The sequence below is a fragment of the Haliaeetus leucocephalus genome, unplaced genomic scaffold (assembly GCF_000737465.1).
Source record: "Haliaeetus leucocephalus isolate CR32 unplaced genomic scaffold, Haliaeetus_leucocephalus-4.0 Scaffold156, whole genome shotgun sequence".
NCBI lineage: Eukaryota > Metazoa > Chordata > Aves > Accipitriformes > Accipitridae > Haliaeetus > Haliaeetus leucocephalus.
This window is the reverse complement of record NW_010972592.1, coordinates 810,755-833,431: the sequence shown is the minus strand read 5'-3', so window position 1 is coordinate 833,431 and position 22,677 is coordinate 810,755. Positions and strand designations below refer to the sequence as shown.

At 35.8% G+C, this 22,677-nt stretch overlaps 1 protein-coding gene across 1 annotated transcript in view; it reads right to left on the bottom strand.

The window, feature by feature from the left end:
• Nucleotides 1–306: 306 nt before the first annotated feature.
• Nucleotides 307–22,677, bottom strand: part of SPATA17 (spermatogenesis associated 17) — a 94,639-nt gene continuing 72,268 nt past the window's right edge. Inside the window, exons 9-10 of the mRNA XM_010562156.1 lie at nt 20,730–20,865; nt 307–387 (exon numbers count right to left, since the gene is read on the bottom strand). Of these exons, the coding sequence (XP_010560458.1) occupies nt 307–387; nt 20,730–20,865 (217 nt within the window). The remainder of the gene's footprint in view (nt 388–20,729; nt 20,866–22,677) is intronic.

Below are 22,677 nucleotides of genomic sequence, written 5' to 3'. Positions count from 1 at the left end.
TGATTACTCTGGTTTTGTATCCTAAAGGATTTACTTTAAATAAAAAGTAGCATTTTCAGAAATCATTTTCCTAAGATAATACTTTTTTTTTTTGAAAACCACAAAAAAAATGTTTTTTTTATAAATCTTGGAAACTGTATTGCTTAAAAATCAAGCAAAATCAATTAACACTACTTCAGACATAGTATACATCACTTTACAGAAATAGTACTTTATGGGACATTCAGTCAACATACTGCTGTGCATTTACTGAAATCCATTTATTGATTACTTATCAGCTGTCATACTGTGTATTTTATGGGACAATTACACTATTTGCCCAGTTCTGGAATAAGTTTTTCCAAACTTTTCGAAGAGAACAATCGATGGTAACACTGTTTGAAAGTCCTAAAGAAATAAGAGAGACAAAAAAGGGTTAACTTTGGTTTTCATGGGTTTACCTTTTTTTTTAAAGGTATTTTAGAGCTTTAAATATTGTCTTCTAGTTACATTTCATTAAATGAGTTAGAATGCAAATTATGCAAGATAATGTATATGAAACATACATTTTTACTTCATAAGTACACTACTTTGAAGAAGAGCACAAGAATTGATTGATTTAACTGCAAGCAAATATGTATTTCAAACTCTAAGTAACTATAGGCACTGCAAAACTATAGGCGCTGCTCCAAAACTTGAATTTTATAGTCTTTTGCAAATCACTGTATACAAAATTGCATTCTCCTCCCTGGCAGCCAGGTAAGTTAAAAACAGCAAGATATCCTTGCAATATTTTAACTCTTCTACCTTGGTTAACATTAAAACATGGATATTAAATCAGCTTCATGAGAAAAGGTAAAAAAATTAATATATATTAAATAGGTATTAGTGGCAACAAATTGATTAGGAGTTCTGGTAGGAAAAATACAAGCAGGGTTATTCCTGAACATGTTTTTTCCAGGAAAAGTTCTTGGTTATTACATTCAATTTTTTAAAATGCAAATGCTTACAAATCTAAATTGAACAAGAGAAATGCAAGTGAACCTGTGCCTTAAGAGTACAATGTGAATACAGCAAACAAACAAGAAAGTAATACAGGCTAAGTATTCTAAACACTATTGTGATCTAGCTTCTTACTAATAAACACTCATGGTAAATGATTAGCAAGTCCATGGTGTTCAAGATCAAGATTTTAAAGCATTCTTAATAAAATAATTTTCTTTGACCCCAAAATACTGGGAATAGTATCAGCAATATAAAATATTTGTTTTGCATTAAAATAATTTTCCCTTTCTGAAAGTAACATACCACAGATGAATTATCAGCTTTCCAGGATCTGATGATTAATTTTTAAGAAAGAAGTTGGTCTGAACACTTTCTACTATTTTCTATTGCCAGCATGATGCTCTGTGAAAGTGCATGGAAATGCAATGTCTTCATAAAATGTCTGAGGCCATGAGTGAATGAAAGCTAAAATTTTTACCTTTTCAACACATTTCACAATTTGAAAGGTTTAGTTTTCTCTTAAAAACAGATTTTTTTTTTATTTATTTATTTATTTCTGAAAAACTACATGAAGCAGAAGTATCATTCCCTGGATAATTTAGATTTAGCTACTTCACAGACCACAGTTCAGCTGAATCTCCATAAACAGACAGAGCAACTACGACTTCTGGTAAGCTTTATGCAAACACCGACATGGCCCACCTGAGTTTCATCTACACTGCGTATTGCCAAACTGTGAGCGTATAATTTCTTACATCTCATACTTAAAGTTATTTGGCATGATTCCTCCAACATTCTGGTGCATAAATCTTAAAATAGCAAGGTAGACATATACATGCAAAATGAAATACTCCCTGTGTGGTGTGAAAGTGAGTACTGCCCCATTCTTAACTGTTCACAAGATTTAATTCTTAATGTTCCTCTACGCCTTGTACCACCCGATTTCTTACCCAACAGAAACAGACTATTTGCATATTTTCATGTTATACTTTAAGAATGGCATGGTATTTTAATTTTCATTGTGTGTTTGGCATCACAAGTACCTTCTTACTGCAGGAAAAGTTGTCCATATAATTATTATAATAAATATTATTATAACTCCAGCATAACTGCAAATAGTTTCCTTCTAAGGTGAAGCTAGTTATATTTAATTCAGTAAATTCACCAGGCTAATATTGTTCATGGGAATGGAAAGAAAAAACAGTTCTAGTTGCCGAGAAAGCAAACAGATAATATGGCTATAATTTAGCATTAAGCATAATTCAGAGCAGAATACAGTATACTTTATTTTGAAAATAGGAAGTATATTTTTAATTTAGATGCAGGACAGTTATGTACAGTTTAACAAAAAAAGCAGTGAACTTGGGGTGAGATGGAGAAACGAGTAGAAAGTGCACACCCCTCACATCAAGATAAAATCAGGAATGGTAAGTCTGAGCAGTGAAGAAGTCTTCATTTGCTGGAGCAGACGGCTTTTGCTATTAGGATGCCTGGCCAAACAAAAACAATTGGCTGCCAAAATTAGCTCCTTGGGACGATTTAGGAGCCTTTGAAGTGAACAGTTTTTTGAGCTGGAACTAAGCCCAGGTCCAGCTTCAAACTCAAATCAAAATGACAAAGAGGAAATTTTCTGTGCCACACGCCCCCTCAGTGTAAGATTACTTTGGGTTGGCAGCTGTACTGTTTATCTTGTTATTTAAAGCTATTTCACTAGATACTCACAACTGAGCATTTAAACAACTGGCTCTGATTATGACGACAGCAGTTATGTTTGACCACATTTAGGAAACATCACACAGTCTCACAGATAAATAAAAGTGTTGCTGGCTTTACAGCTAATTAAAGCAGTTGAAAAAGTATACTAGATAAATGTTGCACACTTTGCATATAACATATAAATATCCTTCTAGGAAAAGAACCCCAGCCATTTCTGTATTTGAAGATGTAATCAGGTTTCAACAGTGTGAGAAAGTAAGGCCTGAAAATACCACTCGGCCTTGCAAGATCTACCTCACAGCACTGAACACAGTCTATCCCACTGGATCATTGTAGCAGCACAAAGGGAAAGGAATTGGAAGCCAGGTTCTCATGTCTATCTAATTTGATGGTAAAATGTAGGTTCAAATCGTGCAGCGAAGCACTGCAATGCACTGCTGGTTGATTCTGGTAGACTGCCAGGATCATCTTGAGTTTAAGCTGATTGCTATGGCACGGAAGTTATGAAGTTATGTAGATAATCCTTCTGAAGCTGCAAGAACAAAAGTTGTGAGTGGAGAAAAACAGGCTGCTTCAAAATTCTTTTCACCGACAGTCGCTCATTGTTGGTAGATGGAATGAATTAGCTTACAAATATGAATTCCCACATATTGGTGGGATTGACCCTACAGTTTTGCAGTCTCAGGATCATAGGAGCACAGAGCTGAGCTTTATGGAATTTTCCCACAATGCATTTTTAAATCATGCCATATAATTCTCAGCATCAGAGACCTGTAATTCTCAGGACCAAGACCTATTTTTAAATTCCCAAATGAAGTCAATGTAACACTTCCTTTTTAAAGTTGTCAAGCTCTGACTCCTTTCACTCTAGTAAATTGTAAGTGACTCAAGTTCAACTGACAGAGCTTAACAAGACCTATGGACCCTTTCAATATATTTGACTACTTGACTGTCATGTGTGCTCATCAGTTCTAAACAATGGAGTCAAAAAGGTGACATAAAGCCACCAAAGATTTGTCTCAATCAGCACACTGATGTCATAGATTAGACTTGCCAAATGCTCACATAGTTTATCTTTGGAATGTTATTATAAAAGCAAATTCTAAAGAGATTTTACATCTGACTATGCAGACATACATAAATACAGACCATGCACAAATAACATTGGCAAAACAACGGGACCTTGTAGACCTACATATCAGCCTGAAGGCCTTTGAAAATGTGTTCCCTCATATTCTAGTGATAAATTTGCACTAACAGTGTTTCTTTCCAAACAGTTTTGAGAGTGCTGTACAATTTCCTGTAATATAAAAATGCACTTTGGGATGAGATAGGAATTACAATTAAGTATCTTCTTGCAAATTCAATGAAGTAGAAAGTCAGCTGCTTCAGACCAAAGCAAGAACAGGCAAACAGCAGTAGCATATCTACTCACAGATTTTAAGGCCAGAATGTACCATTATGACCATTTATTCTCAGTTCCTGCATACACACTTTGGGTAATTTCCTATAGCAAATCTATCAAGTCCATAATAATTATGAAGCTGTTAAGCATGTGATAAACTTGAAACAATAAGCTTACAATAAATTTATGATACCTGAGTTACAGTTTTGCATAGTCTTTCTCTATAACGACAAAATTTCATTTTGTTGCACAAATAGAGATTTGGTTGCATAAATAGAGATTAAAGTTGCATTAGGTTGTATGAATGCAGATTTCCTTCACAGGTTAGGAAAAGTAGCAGGTGAAGATGTTTCAAAGATAAATTGTATAACCTCTCTAATGAAAAGTGTTCCACCTATAGTGGTGATTCAGAGCACCGAGCCCTCTTCTGAGCCAATCTAACAATACTGAAGACACTGTAATTACATGGTGTCAACCATGACACCATGTGCTATGCAAAAGGTAAAACCAATCCATGAAAGGTTTGGATCTCAGAAAAACTTTTTTGTAGTGCTGGATTTATATCTGTTGCTCCTATAAAGACCTACAACTGTAGGTAACTTCTGTTAAGAATCAATGGCAGAAGGGATAACTGAAAAGTGGGCACAGCTGCTAGAATCCTAATTCTATCTTCATGCTACTGAATAGTAAAAACTCACTTTTCTTCAGCTCAAAATCCACATCCTCAGGTACACATCAAGACTTTAGAGGATCCAATGGGAAATTCTGCATAAATGTCCATGCAGTAGTTATGTCCTTAGTGTAGGGTAAGCTCACCGAGAAACTTTGCTTTCCCCACAAAGCTGGGACACACCTCGTGCACACCTCATTTGAAAACCAGGCAGTACTGCCAAGTGCCATTGTACAGCCATAGTCCACAACCCGTTCTGTTTAATACTAAGTGTTCATATATAAGTATTCCCTATGATCCTAATGCTTGTGATAGTAAAATTAGAGTTTTAAATTGAGCTGTCATAGTAAGCTTTCTGACCTATTAATAGCCACGGAGGTCTCTAACAAGGAAGCAAACCAGAAATGGCAAGCTGTTACACAAGTAAAATGTTGATCCAGCTAACTTTTATTCTTAGCAAATTTATCAATACTGGTTAACAATACTTCCAACTAGTACAGGGCCTTCTGACATGACAAAATGAGTGTAACAACCCATTCTGTCAATACAACACAAATGTCATTTCAAGTGCTCAAAACCCACTAAGCTACCCTAAAAAAGATTGATTTATCTGCTCCAGTGTTTCTTTGGGGCAAACTTTTCTCACAACTGAAACCAATTAGTGGGCCTGGCACTTGTAGTGCAGAATGTAGGTCAGCATCAAGTAATAAAAAAGTATTGACTTTTCTCTGTCTGTAAGCAGCATGAAAGGGGTGCCATGGCCTTGTCGTATATGAAAAGAGCTCCATTAATTTCACTTATTTCAACCAGGGCTGTCAAATACTAATGCTTCTATTGCACTTTTCACACAAAGTACATTGACACCAATCCTGGCCCCAGTGAAACAAGTTTACAATATTTCAGTCAGTGAGAGGGGTACTATAATTTTTAATTCCCTGTTGTACATTTAGTCTCTTTAAGCAGCACTGCTTATAAGACCTATTGAGAGATATAAGCTGGGACATTAATAATGGCTACACACTTCTTCCCATGGGCAACAGAACCTATTTCTTGGGCATAGCTTCAGCAGCTAATTAGCCATAAAGTTCAGGACAGAGTTGTTTGGCATAACTCTGGTTTTGTGGCTGGTGGGCACAGACTGCCAATTTGCTTTCTGCTGTGGAGAAATACCCAAAAACAAGGAATAGGTCTTCTGTGACTTAAGGCTATAAAATTGAAAAGCTAATGTGTTAACCATTTGGGTCAACTAGCCCCTTCAAATAAGAGATAATAACAAAAGCCTGGATCATGCCTTAGGGACCGGATCTCATTGTGTCAGTGCAGAGGTATTGACTTCCAGGGAAAAGCGTGCCTAATCGGAGTTCCCTGCGCTACAGCGGACAAGTGACCGCTGCTGTGATGAAGGGGGGAGAATTACACCTTTCCCTATTCAGCTTGCCAGCACAATGCAGAGGAGGAGAACAAGGAGCCATCATCTATCTCCTCCTTCAACTGTCTACTACTGCTACCAATTATAAATCCTCTAAATTTTGTTCTTTTGGGTAAGTGCAATGAAATAACATGTGCTTCCATGAAGACTTTATGAGCTTCTCCATATTGTGGATTGACACAGCAGTGGTCAAACTGACCTAACATACTATGATCCTTTTCCCCCTCTATTCTCTGCAATTTCCCTCCTAAACTGCCTGCCTTTTTTTTTTTTTCCTGCAAGTGAAGTTTATGGTTCTTCTTGACAAGCTTGAGGGCTCTGAGTGTGATGTCTCATGCCCTAATTACCTCCTGCAAATGCAAACATCATCAACAACAATAAAACTCTTTGATTTAAAAAGAGTGGGTGACTATGGTAGAAGGCAATTTTCTACTTGCTTTAATGACTTTGTAAGTGCAAGTCTTACCCTTTGAATCAACTTGCTATTAGATCTTAAAATGATATTGTATAGCCATCATAAAAGGCAACTTTATGTGTTACGCTTACATCAGGCAAGTTTTTTCTACTTGTTAGTTTTAGTCTTTTATTGACATTATGATAATGTATTGTAAAAAAAAAATCAGGAAATTATGTTCACAGTTGGAAATCTAACAACACTATTTTAATATCCTATCTTCCAAAGAGAAAGAGAAAATATTAATTGCTATTTAATTTATGTAACAAACATTTCATTATTATTACACTTAAATTTTCATGGAGATTTATAACTATCACTGACTCTTACACATTTCGTCTTTTGGAATTATAAATGAGGAAACCAAACTAGTGCTTGCTAGAAATTATGAAAGATTTCTAATTATGGTTCATGAATTTGAAAAACCACTGATCTGATAATCACATATGTTTAGATACTTCCTGCGTGATGTGTCCAGTACAAGCAGTACAGCACTGCGTGCTCTTCTGTGACAGTCTAACATGGAAATTGTAACTCTATTCCTCCCTTTCTCTAATATTCTGAGAAAGAAGTGTTCTGCTACTAATCTGTGCTCAATGAAGTTTGCTTTCTTAGCTCAGCAGCTAAGCTGTCCTAATTTGTGCTTTGGAGATAATTGAAGATAACTGGCTAACACAGGTCAAGCTCTAAAACTTCTTGTCCTCATCTGAGCAAGGTAGGAGAGGGTGTGTTCTAGCCTTGAAAAGAGCCTGTTTCTACTCCTGCATGGTTAGAAGCAGTTTGGACAAAGGAACAAAAGCATATCCCACTGTATCCTTCCATAGCTGCACAAATTAAGCTATGACAGGACAGAAAATAATGATGCTTTTGAGAATGCAGTAGTTTGAGCCACTGTACAAGGAAAGCACAGATATTTCTAAACGAATAAGATATTTTGCAATAGCTGTGTTCGTTAAGGATTACAAATGTGTCAACCCTTACAGTGCTTTCTCACAAGCAAAGGCAAATTATCTCTTGGCTTTGATGGAAGTTTTGTGCAAGGAAGGACAAAGGAAAAAAGGGAAGGATTTGGTCCAGTGAATTACTTTTTCACATAAGTATTGCCTCTCTAAAATTAACCTGGGATCTGAAACTAGCCTGTTCTTTTTGTCATGTGTAATATAACCAGCAATGAAGATTTGTGGTCCAAATTTGCATTTGTTACATTTACTTAGTACCCGGCAGTCATTGTGGTTGCCCAAGGGGCAGAAAGGGTGGAATTCCCAGCTGTACCCTCTAAGTTCATTTATTCCACTTATTGATGATCTGCAAGCCAGACACTGTCTGGTCTTTCCTCCCAAACACGTACTAGCTTTGCAATGCTGTAGAAAGAAATATATTCTCGTTTATAAATAACTGTTCAGATAATGAATTTATTTATGTCTATAAAGCTAATCTACTGAAGAAGAATAGATCACCTTTATGTAGACACTTTTCCAGTACTTTTAGACATATTCAGAGCCAGCGTCAATATTAGCAGTACACTTTGCCACACAGAAAGTTACAGTGCGTGTTGTACCATACTTTAGTCAATGTTATGAAACAACATCACCCAAATTCTTTTCTGAACGTCTGTATTTGGACCAAAATTGCCATAGATAATATTCTATTTTTTCAACTAATGTAGCCTTTTTGTTACAAGTAAATTAAATTAAGAAACCAATGTGAATTTCTCCGCAAGCTATTTCATACTTGGATACCCTTGAACTTTACTGAATCTGGGCTAAAAAACAAATGTGCAGTTGAAATAGTTCAGTAGGTATTCAGAATCCCAGGAGGTGTTTATTTGCTATTGTCTTGCAAATGTCTACTGCTTGCAGGGTATTTTAACAAAATATTCTTGAAGAGGGGAGTAGATGCTCATCTTAATTTATTTAAGTTGTGTAAATAACATTGTCAAGTATGAAAACACACTGATGAGTAATACATAACCCTTTTATGAAGTTATTAAATCTGAGGTGGGACTATGCCTAACACTACGTTCTTGTGTACAGAAAAATATAGCGTCTTAAAAGCATCTTATGAAAAAGTAAAGGACATATTTTTATCATAGTATTTGTATTTTTAAACCCACTCCTTGTCCTGTCCATCACACACACTCTGCTAGCAACAGGACTTGTATTAGAAAATAAGGCACTTACTTAGGGATAAGTATCTTGATTTACGCCATTTATAAGCTGCCCCTTTCGTTGTCTAATCTGTTCAACCACAACATTCTCTTTCCAGCTGAAAATAAGCCAGTACCAAGTGCTGACTGCCAAGACAAACTCAGAACCACTTTTAACCTGCTGGACTAAAGCCAGAAAATGCTTAACCTGCCAAGATCAAGTCGCAACTATCTCTAACTTGCCAAAATCATGCCACTAGGAGGAGTTAAGGAGGAAAAATTCTGAGCTGAAATCCTCAAGTGAAAATATTTTTTTATCTTATCAGGTTAAGTTGTATCTGTTTGAAAAAAAGTTGTACTCATTTAGAATCAATAGTAATAATAAAAAAGCACGTTGATTGCACTGTATTTGGCATATGCAGCAAAAACAGTATTCCAGTTAAATTTCATCTGTTTTGATGTTGTTCTGGATGATGCTTTCAAACCTGATTGCTTTCTGTCATGAAATGATTAGATATGCAGATCAAAGGAGAACAGTGGATGCTGTCTAGCTGAGCTTTAGCAAGGCTTTCAACACAATCACCCAGAGAATCCTTTTAACCAAGTTGGTAAATTATAGTCTAGATGTGCAGATGAATAGATGTAATAACTGTCTGGAGTATCAGATTCAAAGGGTAACAATAAATGGTTTGTACTCTAACTGGAACCTGGGTACAAATGTATTTCCTCAGGTGCTATCTTGGGACCTATCTTGTTCAATATCTTTATCGATGACCTGGAGGTGGGGATGGAACATGGTCTCATCAAGTTCATGGACAACACCAAACTAATGGGGTGCCATTGATACACTTGAGGGTTGTCACTCAGAGTGATGTAGACAGGCTAAAGGAATGGCCTGACAGAACCTCACAAAATACAGTATGGACAAATGCACCTGGCACAGACTAACCCCAGGAACAAGCAGGCTGAAGGCCGACAGGCTGGGTAGCAGCTGTGCAGAAGAGGACCTGGGAGTCCTGGTGGGCAACTAGCTAAACATGAGTCAGCAATGTGCCCTAGCAGTGATGAAAGCTAAAGAGAAAAACAGCTTTCCTGTTTTGTAAATATAAGCTACCTTCAGAAGAGACTGAAATGATCAAACAGAAAAAGGCCTTTCTCATTTTGCAGGCAGCTTACTTTGGAGATCAGCTAACACTAGAAAAACTACTCATCTCCTATCCACTGTTCACAAATGTTCTCACTAATCAATAAATCTGGAACAATAGCTCTTAGGCTAATACCTATTGCTCTTTTTTCTGTCTGTATTTATTCATCTATGATAATATATCTTCTTTGTGTGTCGTATTTGTCTTCATTTTTGAGTGGCACTTTTTCTGTTGTGTAAATCTACCAGTTCTTTGATACAGTTCAGAAATAGCATCAGCAACACTGATTATTCACTCAGGTGCCTCAGATTTGTTTTGGCATTGACATGAAGCTAGTTCTGTCAAACTGCTGCCGATTAAGAAACTTCAGGGGGAGGAACATTTGATATTTATAGCCAAACATTATTTCAGATACAACAGTGTTCAGAAAAATGAAATGGATTACACATATTAGCACAAATTTAAAGAATAGATTGTTGAATACTTAAAAAACTAAAATCATGCTGTCTTGGTTCTGATATGAATACATGTTATATATATTAAATGTAACAACCTGTGCAAACATATTCTATGGTAGTACATAAGCAAAAGTTTATTTCATTTTTCAGCTGGATAACTTCCAAACTAAATTCTACACTCCGTTGTCCATGTTGAGGAAAGAATTTAGCTTTACACTTTCTTTAACATCTATGTCATTAATGTCTATGCAGAACTTTCAATGTATAGCTGAGTACTATTATATCTTATAAATGAACGGGAACTAGGAATTTTTACAATGTTTTATATGCTAATTTATTCATTGACAGTGTAGCAGCAATATAAGTTATACTGTAAAGTTTCCCATACTTCTCTGAGAACTTTGGATTTGACCTAAGGTGTTGAAATTCTTTAAATAGCAACACATTTTGGTCTTCCTCCTGCCAAAGGCTTGGGCATCTGCAAAAACTACAAATCATGCCAAACTCTTTGAGTGATATATGGAGGACCAAAATCCACTAGGAAATAAGCTAAGACCAACTCATTCATTTCATTTAGGTCCTTCAGTGGGATTTGAACCATCCAGCCCACAAACCATGTCTCATGAGATTGCAGTACACATCCAGCCCACAGTAATAATGATTCATATACATATATGTGTATATGCTTTATTGCTACCTTTAGGTGGATTAAAAGCAATATATCAAATTTTATATTTCTGCTTCTTTTATTAGCTTTCTAGCGCTTGATCAGCTGATAGAGGCAATAATGAAATGTTTTTTTATAAACTGGAGTTTGTAAGTCCTGTCCTGAGAATGTAATATTTCAAAAAATAGCCTAAGCTTTGGGGAAAAAACCAATTACAGAAACAGCATTAAAAATGCCAAGCACTGGGCAGAAGCAATTCTGGATCAGTTTAAAAAAGTGATTGATGAAACTCTAATCTGAGCTGAAGGAACAGTTTCACGACAAGCTGTGACCATTCCACACACTTCATTAGCTGCCATAATTAGCCTGGTGTTTCAATTTGTTAGAACTGGTGGGGACAATTTTACTCAGAATGCAAACATCAAAAAACAGGGTGCTTCAGACTTCAGAAGAGGCTGATGAGAAGCTTTTCTAGTCTCTGTTAACTAAAAGATTAATTACAGCTGATGGGAGGCTGTACTCTGATTGTCACTCTGTCTATGTGCATTACTTTTAGCATTAGAAGAAAGACATGGTTGACACTACACTGCTCAATCAAGCAGCTTCGCATTAGTGCACAAAGTCTGTTAATATGCAGTGTTTTTATTGTTTCTCTTCCCCCCCCCCAAGTTTGAGACTTTCATACCTAACAAGTTATACTTTAAAAGAGCAGGGTATTCAGTTGCTAATGATAAGTGCTTACGCTGTCATTCCTTCATACAACTACAGGTGAGAGATCCTAACAGATCTCAAAGCTACTGGCTGGGAATATTATTAGTTTCTGTTATCACAAAAAATTCCTACTCAGATAGCCTCATTATGGAAAATAAAAACAATGCAGTTGTGAAACAGATACTGTGTGCATCACAGCCTTTATATCTTATCACCTTTACCTTAGGTGCTATTACCTCTGTACATTAACTCATCAAAGCTTGTAAGGTTATTTAAATGGAAGTGAAGTCTGAATTTGAAGTTCAAAGGTTATTCCTGAATAATTCCATAACTCTCATTCTAGAATATTAACACATGGTAGTACATCTACTCATAAATAAGTCCTTATGTGGGTATGCCTTTCAGTTTCCCTACATATTTTATGCTGAGATCAACAAAAACTATAAGAGAAGAAAGAATATAGTTTCTTATCTCTGTCATAGTGGAACCTCCTTTTAACCTGAGTTTATAAAGGGCATATTGAAACCAGCTCTTCATTGCATTAAATGAATAGACACTGAAGTGTACTCCAAAGTGAATATCATATTACTATTTAAAATGGAGCAAATGAGTTCGGAGTTGATTCATGATATAAATTTTAAAGAAAGAAGCAGTAGCTACTTACGTCAAACCATTAAGACAACAAGCAGTCTGTATTACTTACAGTCTCTCGTTTACTCCAGCATAAGTGCACAAAGCTATCTTTTACTGTGATTTTTCCTATTCAGGGAATGTAGATTACTCTAAAATCCATTTTACTGCACTGAAGTCCTACTGCTCTAAGAATAATCTACTCTTGCTCTCTGGAGAGATCATCAAAACAACAAAAACTTGCACTATTTCTCTCAGCTTGGTCATATACCTGTCATAATCTCTTAGAATCCATCCAGAACAGCTAATAACACTACAAATTATACAACTATTCAATCATAATGGGTCAGTGTGAAAAAATATGTCATTCAGGCATCATTTCAAGATACAACATTCTGTAGTCCTAAGTGTATCTGTTGCAAGAAGTCACCAGAATATGTGCTTCTGATCTTAGATTTAAATTTGCAAACTCACCAGCAATGTGCATGTAAAGTTGAGATTTAAAAGTGTCTATTTTTCTGTGAAAATGGATAACACCATTTTTCCTAGAACATTCTTTCTAAATAGCATTTATCTACATATTGATCATATTCATTATGGGCCAGATCCTTACCTGATGTAGATTAGCCTAGCTCTATGGATATACCTCACTTATGCTAAGCACTGAGAATCAGTTCTTATACCTGTATTTTTCAACAGTTATGTGGACTATGTAATGCTTAGAAGATTGTGAAAAGCTTTCTGTTACTTTCTTTCAACTCTGTTTAAGCAGCACAAACAAGGTCTAGGTATTATCAAATCATAAGTAGCTTGCTTTTGCAGATATGTTCCATAAAAAATTTTAAGTGGCTTCAAAATATAGCCTTTTTAATTCAATATTGTGGCAAATAATTGAATTGAGTTGAAATACATTATGTTTGGCAGATATATAAACAAAGCTACTTAATTCCAAGTATGCTGAACAGTCCATCCAAAACTGTCATCAAAAGGCAAGGCCAAGCACTTCCCAGTTTAGTGTGAGGATTTTCAATTCCAACAAACAAAATAATATCCAAATAGTGAACACCTAAAAACAATATAAACAAAACAAATCAGGTGTGACTTTAAACTCTACTGTTTCCAGCTCAACTGATTATTTTTTTGCATTAAAAACTCTGCCACAAGTTACTATAATGTAATCTAAGCATGTACTGAAGGAATTGGTCAAGATACTCTATTTCTAAAGTGTTTCTGATTAAACAAGAGGCTTTAAAATGTGTAAGCAATGTGTACAATAGGAATTATTTAGAAAATTAAAACATACATATATCTCCCTCAAAGAAATACTGGTTAAAGTTAGCCCTTACTAGAAAGAAAGATTTCTTTCATGCCACTAACATACAAGTAACATTATTAAATGAGGAAGGTAGGCAAAGCAAGACATTTATCATCCAACAGATAAATGACAGAGGATTGCTAGTTAGACAGTGTAATAAGTACCATCTAATTTTCTTCTTTGAATCAATTTATTCTTCAAAGTCTTGGATCATCATCAAGGGACTGCATTTTCCCATTGAGAAATTACAAAACTGAAAATCAGGTTTTATAAAATATTCAACTAGTTGCTGACAAACCCTTACAAATAACCACTAGAATGGATTTGATTAGAAGAATGGTGGCAGTATCTTTTCTTATGCAAATAACTGAATAGTTTGACTTTTCTCAGTCATTACTTTGCAGTATTCCCTCAAAACCAGACCCTGTAACTCACCAGTAACCTTCACCAGAAAGCTTTTCCAGCCTTTCTTTTCAGCCTTCCAGTTATCCATAGATTCTTTTCTGCATTTAGTTAAACAGTGGCCAGGGATACATTTTGTATATTTTAATTTGCTTCACAGTGTTTACCTTCTTCCTTCTACATCTAAGAAAATAATTTGAAAGCTCGCTGATAGTTACTAATCATTTGCATTACATATATCAAGAGTAGCATTTTTCAAAGGCAGCCCAGCAGTGGTGACCTTAAGAATTTTCTCAAAGGAAACAATCTATAGCTCAAGAACTTTTCCAATGGGAGCTCTGAAAGTGATCTTCATAAAAAAAATGTATTTCTGTAAATATGACACAATCATTCAGTAAGGAATCTGGAAAAATCATTATGTCAACTGTCAAAAGTTGAAATTGTCATTTGCTTTCCTAGAAGACTGAATGGGTGCATCTTATAATGAGAGATATTTCATTCTAGTCCTGTGAATGAGAGGTAATGTCTGGTGTTCCCACTGCTGGATATGACATACTCCTGCCTTTTTTAATACATTTGCTTCTCAGCAGCACATTATGACATTTACTAAAAAAAGTAAAAATTTCAGAAGTAGAAGTTGCAAAAGTGACTTTAAGTCATTTTTTGCTGCACAGTTTGAGACCACTTGCTTAAGCTGGTCTGTGATATTAAATCGGGCAAGACTGCTCTTTTTTTGTATTACTTAACCAGGTAGCCAAACACCTGAGCTCCAAGAAGCTTGCAGCTCTGAAGAGTAATGCTGTTGTGGGAATTGCCCTGTGTGGAGGCAGGGAATTACTCAAGTTGATTTTCACATGAAGATACAGCAGCATTTGGACTCAAAATGATTGTTCTGAGAGTGGAAAATATATCCTACAGGGTGCAAAAGACAGACTTTCCAGGAATAGTATAGGATGTATTGTTGTAGAACCAGATCCTTGTGTTTAAATTATTTGGTTTGATGCAGGACTCAGGGTAGTAAGAAAAGTGACAGAAAGCAGCCTTATCTTGGAAACAGATAGTTGATAACTCAAACTAAGGGTCCATTTGGAGCATCTGAATAGATACATCAAGTCATGCCAGTAGTAATAATCATAGAGGAGCCATGTCATTGGCCAGGGATTGCTGAAGTGCAACACACTTTGGCAACAACCCTTATTATCCCTGACATGGCTCATGAGGAAACCGGTAGTGTAACAAGCAAACTCTTACAGATCATCTAATAATTCCCCTACAAAAGAGTCACTTCTGGCTGCCACATTATGTCAGCTCTGCATTGCCTAGGAAAACACATTGCAGTTGGATTGAGGAACTAAAAATCTGATATTCAAAATACATGCTAGCTCTTCTCATTGTACATTAGTAAACTCTGTCACAAAGCACACTAGTAAACATGGTCTTAAAAGTTTCAAAACATGTAGTAAGTTTGATAGTACAGATGCACATTAGCCAATATCACACTGTGTTAGAAAATATTCTTGTGTAATTTTTTTTCCTAATTAACATGAAAAGGAAACAAACAAATTCCTTTAAAAAATTGTCATGGAGTCACAATCTAAGAGAGAAAAAGTTTACACATACTTTATATCTATCTCAAGTCCAGTCGCTGCAAGGTTAGGAAAAATGGAGTTAAGGTGAAACGTAAATAAATTTCAGTATAATCAGGGATGGAAAAGCATGAATAGCGTATCAAACAACTCTGCCACATAATTACAACATCCACTAGACACGTGATTGTTGTATGTTGTTGATCCTACAAGGGGTGAAACTAATTTTCAAACAGAACAAATCACTTCCCCCTCCCACCCTATTTTTCCCTCGCAGTAATACTGTATGAAGATAAATTTGCTATGGAACCACAGGGCACAGTGGTCTCAGAAGAATGTGGAAGAAAATGGGTTGGCCATGGCCATGTAGAAGAGTCACACTCACTTTCTAAGGCACTGAGATTTTCAGGCCATATTACATTCTCCTTGTGGACTTTTCCCACATACCTGGAACTTAGGGCCCTACCTGATAATGTGATTCAATTTGGGCCATAATGTGAGCAACAATGAAAATCACAGAGACTATTGAACTTTCAGAAGCAGCAGACTATATAAAATAGGATGAATTCCTTCAACACAAAGGGGATTCTCTTTTTCATCATAGAAAGTCCAAGCTTAGTGAAGTCCTGTGAGAGGAATTATGCAGTTGAGAGATTCCTAGAGATTGGATCCATCTTTATGGTAGAAAGCCAAAGAAAGTCAAAGATCAAGAAATTTTTCCATAGTCTGTTATTCCAGATAGGAAATTTCTGCCAGATCCTGGACAAAGAGCCAAATTTACACCTAGTGTAGATCAATGAAACTCTATACTTTGCATTATACTTATGTCATAACTTTCTTGATATAAACTCTGGTTTAAAATACATCCACACACTGGTGTTTATCTGTTATATATGTCATGATTTAATTAAATACTTCCGCAACTTCATATAATCTCAGTTGAAGGCAATTACTGTCCAACAAAACCGACTGAAGCTCTTGATTGTACCTCTATCTATACTGGCTGAATTTGAGCCTGTAATTCTCTGCCTCTGGTAACAAAGATGGAAGCAATATACTTTATGTAAGGAACAACTATTGCCTGCTCTAGTGCCTACACAATACAGTGTGAAAATGCCAGTAGTGTTGACTACAGCCCAATTTCTACTACTCCACCAAAACCAGAATTGTGTTGGTGGTGAATTACAAGGGCTATTTTTCCTAGCCTAGGCAAGGCCATGACAATCAGAAATATTTGAGCTTGATGTTTGATTAATGCTGGCAGTACTCTATAAGTAATTTCCACTCAACAATGTCTAATTATTTAATTATTTCCCATTATTAATGGAATGAAACAATTCAAAACAAACAGCCAGAATGACTGTTTTGCAGGAAGCTCATAATCATCAATTCATACATGTAGAAATATCCCTAAAATTATATTAAGCTGGCCTGTTGAACTTGAAAGGCATATTTTATCCCAATCAATGCATAAAAGTAAAATTATCCATAACTAAGGCATGTTTCTCTGCTGTACAGTTCAGCTGTAATGATCCCCACACACTGCACTTGCACATCAATTATGATAATCATAATCACGGTCGTTAAGCTGAATGTTCATTATTATCAGGATGCTGGTGACAGCAGATTCAATCATCGGGTGCAATGGGCAGGCAGTCACAGTCCCACCCAAGTTTCTGCAGACAGCGTTGTGCCACATTAAATCTATGATGTGTTCCACATCCCACTCCATTCCAAAAGCTGTAGACGGTAAAGGTCAACTTTATGTTCTGTGCAATATGCTTAGGTTCTCTAAATTAATTCTTTGCAGTACTAGGTATTTTTATGCTTTGTAGATAATAAAATTCTGTTTAGGGCCAAAATGCCTGTGCAAATAATGAAACAGTGATGCAGTCGTACTGTAATTCACCTATAATAAGGCATCAGAGGAAAGAATCTATCAGGAAGGAACATCTTAAAATGTCACATCCTGAATTTTGCAAATAAGAAAACATTAAATGCTGTCATTAAAGTCAGTTTTCTAAAATGCATATGCAAACTAATTCCAATACCGATTAAAGGCTGTAAGCTATCATTTCTGCTTCAGTAAATATGAACATATGTGAGTGTTTTGACAACTGAAAGATGATAGTTAGTGTATTTGATCCCTTGACTGTCCAGCTACATTGAAACCTATCATTGTAGATTAAATTCATAGTGACTGGTAAATTTTTTATATTGATACTTCTCACAAATTCTATCAAAGGTATTCCAAGGTATGTAGACATACGATATTAAAATATGCAAGCATTTTTATTTATAGTGGTTTACAACTGGGTAAACTAACTAGATTCAGATTTGCTAGAGGTATAGAATTTCCATTTCTTGTTTATTTTTTATGAAGAATTAGAATACAACAGTTTTTCCCTTCACTCAGAAACTTCTTTGAAGTGTAAACAGAATGAGATAAAAATTTTCAGATTGTAACCAGATGAAAAGAAGAACTATTAACTTTTCCTCACATATCTATGGTAATTATTATGTTTAGAGGAAGTCTATGTTAATACCCTTTCATTTTCCAGAAGAAATGTAATAAGGCAATATTTTTCATTGTTGTTCATTTTGCTTCTAAAGTAATTATATAATTTACATACTAATCTTTTTGTGACTTGAATTAAAATGCATACTTATAAACACATGAAAACCTCAGGAAAATACAACTAGGACATGCTCACGAACACACAGAGGGAAACTTTTTTATGTATAATTTTAAAAAAAGCCAGCTAATACCAGCTGATATCAAATAATACCTCAGCAGCTTAGAGGGGTCACTGATCCACTGACCACTGAACTGACTCTTTGGAAGAATTTACACAGTAGTTTGTCTTACCAGCAATGATTAGTGAAACTTCTCTAGTATAATGTTGTCAAAAGCTGAATATACATCATGGCAGGGTTATCAGCTATTCAGGTTGTAATAGAAGTTGTATTCACAAAAATATTACCTCATGGGAAACTCAAAGGAGGATTGTGTTTAGCAGACTAAGTGTTAAGCAACTATCTGATTGGTTTGGGTAATATTTTGATACATGCCTTTTAGCCTGGTGACTCATTAGAACAGGATAATTTTGTTCATAGCACTGATATATACAAAATTTTAATATAGTTTAGAAATAAGAAAGTGACAGAGAGTTTCAAATTTAACAGTTCTGAAAGTATGACTCCACACCTGCCTATAGGACCTTTTCCATTAAAATATAGTGAAGGGCGTGGGGTGGGGGTGGTTCTGATGATAATGACCCATTAAAACAGCAGGTAGGTCATAAATAGCTCTTTTCTCCTCTTATCTCTCTGTTTGGGTAAGCAGCTCCTAACTGAAGCTTCATATTGATTTAGAATTGGGGTTGGAAGGCTGTATGTCATGTTGGGTTAATGTATACAGCTATTCACCTCCAGAGATTTAGGTTGAAATCTATCCAAGATCACAAGTAAACTGAGTTTAGTTGTTTCAGCTAAGGACACAATTTATATAATCTTATATATGTGTAATATGATATACAATGTAAATATCTTTACATTGTTTGATATCATCATCTGAGTCTGATCAAGAACTGCTAAGGACTGGAAAAGGAAGAGTCTTTACAGGACAAGATGAGTACCACCAATAAGGCTTTTAGATCATTTTTATATATCATACTTATGCTGTGGGACAAATTCAGATCTTTTTTTTGAATGTTGGTCTTTGTGCCTTTATTTGCAATAAGATTTAATTAATGTATGTTAAACCACCAAAATTTTACTCTGAGCTCATTTTTAAAGCTTGAAGATTTGAGAAAGAATTCTTTTAAAAAATATTATTTCTCAAATTAATATTCCTTGGAACTTGTTATGTATTTACAAAGGTTAAGTTTCTTTCAGGGAAATAAGTAATCATATCTTACAAAATCCCAGAATTGTTTAGGTTGGAAGAGACCTCTTGAGATCATCTAGTCCAAGCCTGCTACTCAGCTAGAGCAGCTTGACCAGGACCATGTCCAGTTGTGTTTTGAATACCTCCAAGGACAGAGACTCCACAACCTCTTTGGGCAACCTGTGCCAGTGCTCTGTCACCCTCACAGTAAAAAAATTGTTTTCTCGCATTCAGATGGAATTTCATGCATTTCAGTTTGTGTCCATTGCTTCTTGTCCTGTCACTGGACACTACTGAGACTGAGAGGAGTCCGGCTTCCTCTTCTTCATTCCCTCCTATCAGGTGTTTAAACACATTCATCAGATCTCCCCTGAGCCTTCTCTTCTCCAGACTGAAGAGTTCCAGCTCTCTCAGCCTCTCCTCATACAAAAGATGCTCCAGTCCCTTAACTATCTTTGTGGCTCTGTGCTGCATTCTCTCCCAAGTCCATTATCTTTCTTGCACTGGGAAATTTTAATGTGATTATGATACCCAATACAAATAGAATTAATGCAAACATTACCCAAACTCATGTTAGAACATGTTCTGAGGAAAATTACCTCTTGTAGCACCACAAAATCAGAAATATATGAGATGCTCCTGACAAAGCAGGCAGTTTAATGAGACTATCTTAAAATAAAAACAGCTCTTCACTAATTTTTAATTTTTTCTTTTCCAAAGAATGTAAGCAGTAATATATTTTGTTGTTTTTAATCAGGTTTTGCCATAATTTTCTGAAGGTTTATCAATGTGCAAGAGTAAATATGCAATCTCTCTTAAATCAGAAAAGGCAATACAGAAAGAACAAAACTTTGCAAAGCTTATATAAACAAAGCTGTACTTAATCAGGCTTTTAAGTCCTTACCTTCTAGGTGGGAGAGGTGTTGAATTTCCTCAAATTGAACTTACCAGAGAGTCAGGGAAGCCTGACATCTCATCACATCAGCTCTATGTGATTTTGTAACATGCTAGAAAGATTCTCATAGGATTCCATGATCTCTGGATCAGGCCCAAATTCACTTAGTTCTAATACAATAACAATCCCAAAAAGTAAACTATTCTTTAATTTTTGCAGTGACTTACCTTGTCTGCTACCCACTTCTTAGGCTGTACTTCTCGGAAGTGTTTAACTCCATAAGTTTCTTGGCCATATTTGCCTGACCTATGAATTGATGGGTCATACTTCTCATTTTTATGATATGAAGAAAATGGCAGAAATCTGAAATTCAAGAATATTAAAAAATCAGTTATGCTCTACTCCAGATGCCACAAGATTGATGTAAAACACAGATGCCAATGCTACAGGAGGTGACATGGACACACGTGTCTGCTATTTTCCACTATGTTCTTAATGTTCCCCTTCAGTATTGTGAGAGGATTACTGCAATTTCTCCTATAGCTGCCTTTAAATTAAATTTGGAGCAAAAAGATAAAGAGTTTCAACAGGATAAAATGAAGACTTTCTGTACAAAGATATAACTTGCAGTGGTGTGATGTGAAGAGAGAATGAGCAGGGTTCAGTTTGCTGGGATGTGCATGTTGACACCTCAGGTCTTAGCAGGCAGTGCAGTCTGTGCCAGCTGTCAGTGGCAGGCATGCACCATGCAGAAGTACAGAACTCATTTCTGGAGAGCTTGCATCCACTTTAACAGTCATGTAGGCCACTAACACATAACTTCAACCTGATCGTTCCATCAGGATGGAAACATTTCAAGGATGTCAGCCATATAAGCATAAACCAAGGCAAATTTGCACCAGAAGGAATCCTCCCTGTACCTTAAACTAGGTATGCATCCTCTTATATCTGTTAACCAAAGCTAAATAAACCATACTCTCATTTAGCAGAATATAAAATTATATAAATAGTACTGGTGACCTTTGCATGTACTGGCAGACCACAAAGGAAAGAAAGAATTTCTTCTGAATTCACAAATTATGTCCTTTACTCTCAAGTTATAATTATGTCCCACTCAGCGATCTTTTGGAGGCTGATTCTTTCACCTTTGGTCATACTGAGGGTGGACGCCCTGCTTACATAGTGCCACTGAACAGTGAAGCTCCAGCTACCCACTTTGGGCATGGAAGATGTTTTCAGATGGACGTCCCTAACTCTCATGGAGAGCTACAGGTTTTCTACGTAGGTTCCACAGCAAACTGTATGGAGGAAGGTGAAAGACATCTTACATATAAAGGATCTACAAGAGACCCTACAAAGATGTCTTAGTTCCATCTATTTTAGTTTGCAAAAGAGTTATGAGAGCAAACAGGTACATTTTAATATAAAGTGAAATCTTGGGAATTAAGCTTATCATTGCTGGTGTTCTGAAAAAGCGACATGCATTCTTTATTCTACAAGTGCAGGAAAAAATATTATACAGTAAAACTAGAAATATGTGCTTCAGAAGTTTAAAACATCACTTTAACTGCCATGACAACAGGTGTAGTTAATTAAAACCTTTTCCTAGTTGAAAGCTTTTCAGAATCCAGAGTCCCTATAAGAGTTAGACAATCAAAGTTTTTGATAAAGGGGGGGATTAAAATACCTTTCTTTGTCTCTCAGCTGATAGAGACTCAGAAAATTTTTTATTTGGACTAACTGATCCATCGGCCACTATTTGAGTGTTTGTTTTTTTAAATTACATTTCTTTCTTTCCACTTCATAAAAAGAAACTATTTTAGAATCTTGCTAGCTATATCAATTTATTCTATCAAGTATCACAAACAAATGTCATGTAAAGTTAGTGAAATAAAAACACTGAGTTAGCAGACTTTTAAATTATACAAAGCTATAGTAGCATGTGTATACTCATGGGAAAGGACACTCTCACATAAGACAGATTATGGTACTTGTAATGCTAATTTGCACATGGGATGGACATCACACACACACAAAAATTAATGTGGCCCCAGTGTCCCAGAGAATGCATTGAAGGTGCTGTGAGCCGGCTGCTCCACTTGCAGTTTTTATCACTTCTGAATTGCATTTTAATAGTACATTTTTCTTTTGTTCAGACATGAAAGAAAATTGGCT